The following is a 9,760-nucleotide window of genomic DNA, read 5'->3' as shown; positions in this document are numbered from 1 at the left end:
ACTAAAGAGAAACAGATGGAAAAGCAGTGTGAGGCAGGGAGTGTCTTAATTAGCTTCTCAAGGGAGCAAACATTTCTGTGTGACTCATGTGAGTCACTTAAAATCAAGCCACCCAGAGGATGTCCTGAATTACCCAAGATGCCATCTGAAAATGTCACTGATGTGTGTTTGTGAAGGTATTTGCCAGAAGTCAGGCCTCTTCCCAGAAGATTAACCTCTTGTTATTTTATTCTGGTCTCACAGTTCTTTAGTGATCATTAGGAGAATTAATTTTGGAGGTGGTAGAGAACCTTAGAAATCATCTAACTGGGCTCCCCCTCACTGTATCAAGGAGAAGTCTGAGGCTTGGCAGGTGCCTAAGAAAAACAACAGAGCCCATGTTATTACATGAAGCAGACCTCCAGACGAGGCACCTCCCTAACAAGGCACCTGCATGTATCATCTTGGAGAAATAGTTTACCCTCCTGTAGACAGAAGGTAACATCAGCCCTGGATTGCCTATCTGTGGTAATAATTCTACATAGCAATATTCTGATTGTTTGTAGTTAAAGTGATTAACTACCCGTCTGGCACTTAGTTAAGGAGTTTTATCCCCTCCCTGACTTCAGGGAAAAATCCCTACGTGGGGAAACAACCTTTCTCGGAGAGGTGACCTTGGTTAAAACACATAGTGCCAAGAAGGTGAGCAAACATATTAAGAACAGTATGCCATATATGCCAGGTCCCTTGAAACAGCAAGGGTGGACTGGCTCCCGGCAGGAGGGTGTGCAGGAGATAGCTGATCAATGTTTCTCTCTCATCGATGTTTCTAACTCTCCCTCTCCCTTTCTCTCTGTAAAAAAATCAATAAAATATATTTAAAAAAACACAAATCAATAAAGGCTCAGAGCCATGCTCTCCCTCTGCCCCTTCTGCCTCCTGACTGATCCTGGTTTCCCCGTGTGGCCCTGCATGGTGTTCTATGCTCCTGTTCCTACAGATCTGTGAGTATAAACTTCCTTCATGATGATCATTTCTGGGTCTACCTTTCTCACCACAACTGCTTAAAACAAATTCAGTCTACAAATTTTAGAATACCCACTATGATGGAGATGCCAGACATGGCCCTTCCCATTGGTAGGTTAAATGATGACAGTGAATTGTTTTAGGGAAACCAGGCCAGTATCTGTTAAGCACCATGGAGACTTAGGCACAAAAACACCTCTGCTTTTTAAACTATAAACTTTTGTTGTGTTTGTGAGGTCAAAGAGCTTCACAAAAAGGGTATCTAATTAATTCAGGATAAATCATGCAAATCCCTGTGGTCCATGAGCTGGCACTGATAATGAGTACCAGGTGTTGCCACCCACATGTTATTCATTCATTAGAGTAGAGGAAATTCAGATTAGTGTGGTATGGCTGAGTACAAAATATAAGGAGAGTCACAGGATACACAGGATACAGAGTCAAGCAGGAGCCAGATCACACAGGGCTTCACCTGTTCTTAGAGTTAATCCTACAAGTGATGAGGAATCATTGAAGACATTTGTAAAAGAAAGTCTGCTGGAAAGATCACTCTGGTACCAATTGAATGGGCAAATAAGGTTCATGTTAAAAATTTGTAAAAGATGGAAAAGAAAAACTTTAAAAATTCCTAGAGATTTCAAGTCCTCGCTGGTTTGGCTCAGTAGATTGAGCATCGGCCTGTGGACTGAAGGGTTCTGGGTTCAATTCCAATCCTGGTCAAGGGCACGTACCTCAGTTGCAGGCTTGATCCCTAGCCCTGGTCAGGGTGCATGCAGGAAGCAACCAACTGATGAGTCTCTCTCACATTGATGTTTCTGTCAGTCTCTCCCTCTCTCTCCCACTCTCTCTAAAAATCAATGGGAAAAATATCCTTGGGTAAGGATTAACAGCAACAAGAAAAAAATTCCTAGATATTTCTAAAAAAATCAGGGCAATTACATAAAGTCTCAGTCATGGGGTTAAGAAAATTTTTATGACCAAGGATGAAAACTAAAAGGCTATAAGGAAAAGATAAAGTTATTTGCTACTTAGAAACTTAAAATTTTCAAATGACCAATATGCCATAAACATAGTTAATAGACAAATGACAAATTTAGGAGAGAATTATTCCAACTTAGAAGACAGAGTATATATAACAAACAAAGATATCTGAAATACTGACAATGAGGGGATAAAAATATACAAGAGAAAAATGAGTAAAGGACCTGAAAATAATCAATTTACAGAAGAACTACTCTGAATGGACAAGAATGTACAGGAAAAACATCATAAGTAGTTAGGAAAATGCAAGGTAAAAGAACAATGAAAGAGACCAGCAAATAAAAAAAGGGTAATTCTATCTATTGTTGGTGGAAATGCACATATTCATTATTGGTGACAGAAATGAAGTTAATACAGATAGTATGAAGAGTAATAACATTCAAAAAGTAGTCTGAAACATATATCATAATTTAAAATGTATATGCACTTTGATCCAGCAATACTTCTACTGAAAATCTAGGCCATTATATTAAAATCAACCACATAACAGAATAAAAAGAAAGTTTTTTGCAGCAGTATTTACAGAAGGGGGAAAAGTCTGGAAACAAATGGAAAATTTATCAATAGAGTGCTTAATAAATTATGGTGTGCCCACAACAAGAAGTATGTCCCACCATCTAAAAGAATGGCTAGAGGTAGTCCAGGTGAGGTACTGTTGACTGAAAGTAATAGTTAATAGAAAAATACATATAATTGAGAAGGCAGTTTGGTATATTAGTTAAGAGCATGGACTCAGAAACCAGACTGTTAGGACTCAAATTCTGGTTCTTCCCTGTTTTACTAATTGTGGAGTTTAGAGCAAGTTACCCAAACTCTCTTTTTCTCATCGGTAAAATGCCTCAAAAAATTGTAGCAAGAGTGTTTGAACTATGACACATGAAGCACTTGAAACAATGCCTGGCACATATTAAGTACTCAGTACTCATTAACTGTCATTATAGGAACTCACTTGAAAGTAGTCATCAGAAATCTCATGGATGCAAATGAGTGTAAGGATCTCCCCATCTTCCTCTGTTCTGGTCTTTGTCATCTTCCCCATTACTAGTACACTTAAAATTTACTTGATTATTTTATCTCTGTCCCCCTTTAGAATTCAAGTTCTATGACAGACAGGGTCTTTGGTCTGTCTTGTTCACTGCTGTATACCCAAAGCCTACAACAGTGTGGGGCAAATAGGAAGCATTCAAAAATTATTTGTTGAGTGAATGCCTGAGTTCAAATCTGTTAGCTTCCAACATGCATTGAGAGCCTTGCCCAACTCATATCACATGAAGCTTTACTCTACAAATGTGAATTCTTCATTTGATTTAGCTGTTTATCTCACAAGAAAGCCTTTATTTTTGTGTAAAAATGTCATAAAAAAGTAAAGGTGAATTTAGGTGTGTGTGTTTTTCAGGGAGGCCTTTAAAACATCATACTATTTTTGTTCATCAGTTTATGTTGTTCATTATATTTGATAAATGAGTGAGATCATGTGGTATTTATCATTCTGTGACAGATCCAGAGACAGAGAAACATCGATCAGACCATCAAACCTCAGAGGGAAGGTAGGGGAGGGTGGGGGTAAGGGGGAGAGATCAACCAAAGAACTTATATGCATGCATATAGGCCTAACCAAAGGACACAGACAACAGGGGGGTGAGGGCATGAGTGGGGGGGATGGGAGGGTAATGTGGGGATAAGGACACATATGTAATAACTTAATCAATAAAGAATTAAAAAAAATAAAAACAAAACAAAAAAAGTCATACCTTGTCCTTATAATTCTACTGAAATAATCAGGTGTCGTACCAGAAAGAAAACTCCACTTAAATAAAATCTTATAAAAGCTGAACTGTTTCATGTTAGAATCCTTCTACAAGCAACTTTATAAGCTTTGGAGAAGCTATAAGCAAAGTTAGTGCCTGGTTCAAAATAACGCAATTAGTGAGGGGACAGATGTAAGATGCACCATGAATATACATACCAGCCTTTGCAACAGCCGGAGTTGCCTCGGGACCCTGAGTCCAACCTATAAAGAGAAGAGTCATGAAATGTAATTGTGAGGTCATTCTTAAAGAAGTTAGTTACATGAGGAGGTTAAAATCAATTGAACTTCACAAATAGGGCTATCTATCCTGAAAAGAGGTTTTGATCTTTAATCAGAAAGCTTCTAGTCCAGAACTCGAATTCATCCCTCCCAGGCCTGGTTGACTGCAGAACCCATGATGGCATATTACCTCATTTTCTGAGTGGCCTTAATCCGTTAGAGGAGTTTGGATGGAATGACAAGAGCAGAAAGTTCATCTGTATTGCTTCACTTAATTTGGGCTTGAAAATAAGCTCATTGTTATTGTATCCATTCAGTAAGTAAGTACATTCGGCCTTTCTCACATATTCAACTCAAAACTCTAGGAAACTCCGGAAGCAAAACTAAACTGGATTTGAATTTTCTTATTTTGTTTTTTCCTGATGATTTGCTATACTTTCCCACATGAAGAGGAGGAGCATGAGAAGATGATAAGATCCTCATTTTCAAAAATCATACTAATGAACCAGCCACTCTGGACTAATTTAAAAAATCCTAGCTGGTTGTGGAACTTTACTAATGGCAAATCACTGTTTAAATAACTGGAGTGTAAACTATTATTGCTGTGAGTATGAATCGTCCTTTCTGGAGGCAAGTTGCCAATGTAGATAAAAACTTGAAAAATATACCTCAGTCTTATGTGTATCTTTTTTTAACAGCTTTATGAGGTATAATTTAAAGTACACAATTCAATATTTTTGGTATATTTGTAGAGTTGGGCAATGATCAATTTAGAAGATTTTTGTCATCCCAAAAGAAACCCTATACCCCTCAGCTGTCAACTCCCAGCCCCTGCACTTCTGCCTGGTCCTAGGCAACCACCAATCTACTTTGTCCCTGTGGATGGGCTCTTCTGCACACTTCATATAAGTGGAATCATACACTATGCGGTCTGTTATGACTAGCTTTTTTCATTTAGCATAATCTTTTCAAGATTGTTCCATGTTGTAGCATGTATTAGTGCTTCATTCTTCTCTGTGTCTGAATATATCCAGGCAATGAATATGCCACATTTTGTTTATCCACTTATCAGCTGATAGACTTTAGATTATTTCCACTTTGGGTCTATTATATGGAACTTGCATGAAAGTTCACATGCAAATTTTGACATTGGATATATGTTTTTATTTCCCTCAGATAGTTACCTGGGAAGGGAATTCTTAGGTAGTGTAGTAAATTTAACTTTTAAGAAATTGCCAAACTGTTTTCACAGTGGCTATAACATTTTACATTCCCACCATACGAATGTACAAGAAAATTCTTTGGAACTTTTCAAACAATCCTATATGATAAAAAGAGAAACATACAAATTAGCCATCACTCCGTCACTCTGCTACACCCACCAACCAATCAGAAAGACTATGCAAATTAACTCAACAAAGATGGTGGTTAATTTGCATACGCAGGCACAAAGCGAAGACTGAAGACTGAAGATGGCTTTAGCTGATAGACTTTAGATTATTTCCACTTTGGGGCTAGTATATGGGACTGGCATGAAAATTCACATGCAAATTTTGACGTTGGGTATATATTTTTATTTCCCTCAGATAGTTTACTTGGGAATGGAATTCTTGGGTAGTGTAGTCAATTTAACTTGTAAGAAATTGCCAAACTGTTTTCGCTGTAACATTTTACATTCCCACCATATGAGGAAGCCAAGCTTCCCGCCGGCCCTGGACTCCTCTCAAGCAGTGGCTGGGGGCCTGGGTTGCCAGGAGCGAACTAGGCTTCCAGCCAGCCATGGCCTCTGCTCGAGGAGATGGGAGAAAAAAAAAAAAGGAGGGGCTGGAAGCAGACGGAGCAGAGAAGCCAAGCCTTGCTGCAGAGTCCAGACCAAAGGCCTGGGTCCCAGGTGCCAGAAGAAAACCGGTGCCAGCAGCCAGGGGAAGGAAGGCCTATTGGGCAAATCTTCGTGCAACAGGCCACTAGTTGTTAATAATTGGAAATAGCCTAAACTACCTTTAGAAAGTGGTTTGGTTAAATATTTTGTGATACACAGATTAGTTAGAATACAGCTATTAAAAATAATGATGGGGATCTATATTTATTGACATCAATAAATATTCCTTTTACTGGACTTCAGTGCTGTTCAACAAATAACCTCCCCTGCCAACCCAAGTTGGACAAGTTATATAAGCGAGAAATAAACATTTGAGACACTGAGATTTGGGTGTTGTTACCACAAGTATAGCCAAGCCGGTTCTGATGGATATATTAGTGATACATGTTTATGTGATTAAATCAAGTGACAAAACACAGTATCTAACATGACCCATTGTTGTAAGTATAAGTGCTTGTATGTGTAGAATGTGAACCAAAATGCTAATGGCGTTACCTTTGGGTGGTTGAGTTCCTTTCCTTTAAACTTTTCTGTGTTACTTCAGTTTTTGACAAATTAGCCATTACCACAAAAAGATATTATTAATTAGCCAAATCACAAAAAGATATTTCCATTTGTAAACTAAAAGTTTATCAGAAACTGTTTTAATCCCCATCCTCTCCCTAATCCCCCAACCCAAAAAAATACTATTGTAAATTACCATTATAATTGGAATTCAAAGAAATAATATAGGACTTAGATTGACATCTGCCCTGACTCCAAATGAGAACCAAACACTCCAAGTTGGACAAGTTATATAAGCGAGAAATAAACATTTGAGACACTGAGATTTGGGTGTTGTTACCACAAGTATAGCCAAGCCGGTTCTGATGGATATATTAGTGAAACATGTTTATGTGATTAAATCAAGTGACAAAACACAGTATCTAACATGACCTCATTGTTGTAAGTATAAGTGCTTGTATGTGTAGAATGTGAACCAAAATGCTAATGGTGTTACCTTTGGGTGGTTGAGTTCCTTTCCTTTAAATTTTTCTGTGTTACTTCAGTTTTTGACAGATTAGCCATTATTACTTCCAATAAAAGAAATCACAAAAAGATATTTCCATTTGTAAACTAAAAGTTTATCAGAAACTGTTTTAATCCCCATCCTCTCCCTAATCCCCCAACCCAAAAAAATACTATTGTAAATTACCATTATAATTGGAATTCAAAGAAATAATATAGGACTTAGATTGACATCTGCCCTGACTCCAAATGAGAACCAAACACTTACTAGGAGGATACTGGTTTCTATTTCTGAGATGAGGTGGGCTATGTGAGACTGTTTAAGGCAAGCCACAGTGAGCATCCTGGGCAAGGTCTTTTTCAGTTCTGCAGATTCATCTCTGGCCTTCCCATCCTAAAATAGTGGAATTGTCGGGGGACCACTTAACAGAACTGTGATCTGAAGGAAAGCCCGGCCTCTCTCAGGTATTATGTTCTCTGATTGATCTAAAGTATTTTCTTTGAAGTTCACTCCTTGGTAAAATAAGTTTTTTAAGAAAATAAACAAGCTTTAAGGAGAACAAGAGAAGTTGGTTTTTCATTTTTGAGATGACTATCTGACGTCTCAGGGGGTCATTATGGCTTCACTTCAGTCCAACTTTAAACTCAGATTGAACCAGAATCAAAGCTTCCCGGCATACGCAGTTTCCTGGTGCCAGCCAGGACTGAAGTGGAAATAACACCAACGTAGTCATCATTGTTTTCAGTTAAGCATTCCTGATCCCTTTTATTGCATTAGACGAATCTTGGAGTGGGGCTTAAGGACAGATAAATGACTCCAGCTTAATGTCAAGGACTACTATGCATAGTAATCCTAGAGCTTCCACCAACCTGCCTGAGACCCCAAATCATAGACTTAATAGTTGGCCCAAATAACATTTTTTGGTCTTCCTAAGCAGAACTTATCTGTCCAGCATTAGAATAGAAAATGTCCAGGCCACAACGTTTATTAAGAAATATAAGCTGTGCCCAGCCAGTGTGGTTCAGTTGGTTTTACATTGTCTCTTGCACCAAGAAGTTGCCCATTCGATTCCTGGTCAGGCCACAAGCTTGGGTTGCAGGCTTGATCCCCAGTAGGGGGTGTGCAGGAAGCAGCTGATCGAGCATGGATATTTCTATCATTCTTTCCCTCTCCCTCCCTCTCTTAAAAAAAAAAAGGAAATGAAAAGAGAATGTACTATGTTCTTGAGTGACCATGAGAGACTTTGTGATGAAGGTGTGGCTACAACTAGTTGTGTAGGATGTCTGTTGATGTGGGATGAAAGGGAAGGAAGAATTTAAGAGAATCAGGCTCAATACAGGAACTATGTGAAAAATGGTCAGTTTCAGAGATCTGCCACTGCCTCTTCAACTCATAGGAACCAAGTAGCATTCACTACCAGGAGGTAGAAGGGGGGTTGAAGATTTCCTTTACACAAGGAATGTAAATATAGAGTTTACAATCTCCCCCATCTAGCCCATCATTAGTTAGGCCAACCATAGGTCAAAAATAGCAGGCACTGCTTAAATGTTTATGAGTTGGTTAACAGAGATTTATTTTTTCCCCAGGATCCATCACAGTGTTGGATCACGAATGGAAGAGAAGAGAAATATCCTGAAAAGCCCATAAATGGGAAAAAGCAGGGGAAGAGAGGAGAGCAGTGAAGCCTAATTCTACCTATGGTGAAAGAAACTCTGAAAACACAGCATGTACATTGCCTTTCAGTGTGGATGCTCTAAAGACCCGGATTGATGGAGACATCAAGGCAGGATTCTCACCCTCTACCTTCGTGTCACTGGGTCTGTGACACTAGGTCCCATACAGAGCCAAGAGACGCGCACTTGGCTCAGCCACACACCATCAAGTGACTGGTCATGCGTTCCTACAAGATTCTGTACTAAAAATTCATCTACCAGTCAGCCCCAACTTCTGAGGGCATTCAAAAGTCCTGAAACCAAGACCCAGGAACCCAGGAGTTGGTTGCCTCAGAGATGTGTTACAGGATCTGTCACAAAACCAAAGGCTTCAGGTTGGGAAGGCACTGGAGGTGCCATCTACCACCTGGGCTGAGGAGAGTTAGCCTGAGAAGACCCCCAGGTGGGTAATTCTGTATCACTTACACAAAAGTTTTCTTCCTTTGGAGTAATGTTGCTGCAGGTTGTTTAGCTATCAAGCATTTGCAATTTGGGGTGCCTAAAATCTCAATAATGGAAGAACAAACTTCATTTTGGGGCTAAAATTCCAACAATTTCCAGGCAACTTAAAAAAATCAATTAGCCTTAGGCAAGTTGCTGTTTTGTTTTGTTTTTTGACTGTGAAAAACAAGGGACATGGACCTTGCTTGTAGGAAAATGAGAGGTTCAGGACTCCCTGTCCTTCCTCAGAGAGCTCAAGTCTCCATTCCTTGGTCCCATCTTCTTAAATAGACTCTGCTGTTCCTTAGATACAAAAGTTTGCTGGACGCGGCTGGCGTGGCTCAGTGGTTGAGTGTCAACCTATGAACCGGGAGGTCATGGTTCAATTCCCAGTCAGGGCACATGCCCAAGTTGCAGGCTCAATCCCAAGAGGCAGCTGATAAATGATTCTCTCTCATCATTCATGTTTCCATCTCTCTCTCCCTCTCCTTTCCTCTCTGAAATCAATACAAATATATATATATATATATATATATTAAAGGTTTGCTGGGTCCTCCCACTGTAAGCAAGACTGCTTAGTGGTTTTAGTGGTTGAGATCTAGGCTCTGGGAAGAGGGCTAGTCAGGAACAAGAAGTCACTACAA

The 9,760-nt window shown here is 39.3% G+C and overlaps 1 protein-coding gene across 1 annotated transcript in view; it reads right to left on the bottom strand.

The window, feature by feature from the left end:
- Positions 1–9,760, bottom strand: part of ITIH5 (inter-alpha-trypsin inhibitor heavy chain family member 5) — a gene marked incomplete at its 5' end in the record, with an annotated part of 79,809 nt that overhangs the window by 65,719 nt on the left and 4,330 nt on the right. Inside the window, one exon of the mRNA XM_006772634.2 lies at positions 4,013–4,057. Within this exon, the coding sequence (XP_006772697.1) occupies positions 4,013–4,057 (45 nt within the window). The remainder of the gene's footprint in view (positions 1–4,012; positions 4,058–9,760) is intronic.

Source organism: Myotis davidii, unplaced genomic scaffold (assembly GCF_000327345.1).
Source record: "Myotis davidii unplaced genomic scaffold, ASM32734v1 scaffold544, whole genome shotgun sequence".
NCBI classification, from domain to species: Eukaryota; Metazoa; Chordata; class Mammalia; order Chiroptera; family Vespertilionidae; genus Myotis; species Myotis davidii.
The sequence above is the reverse complement of the archived record's forward strand: the minus strand, read 5'-3'. Positions and strand labels throughout refer to the sequence as shown.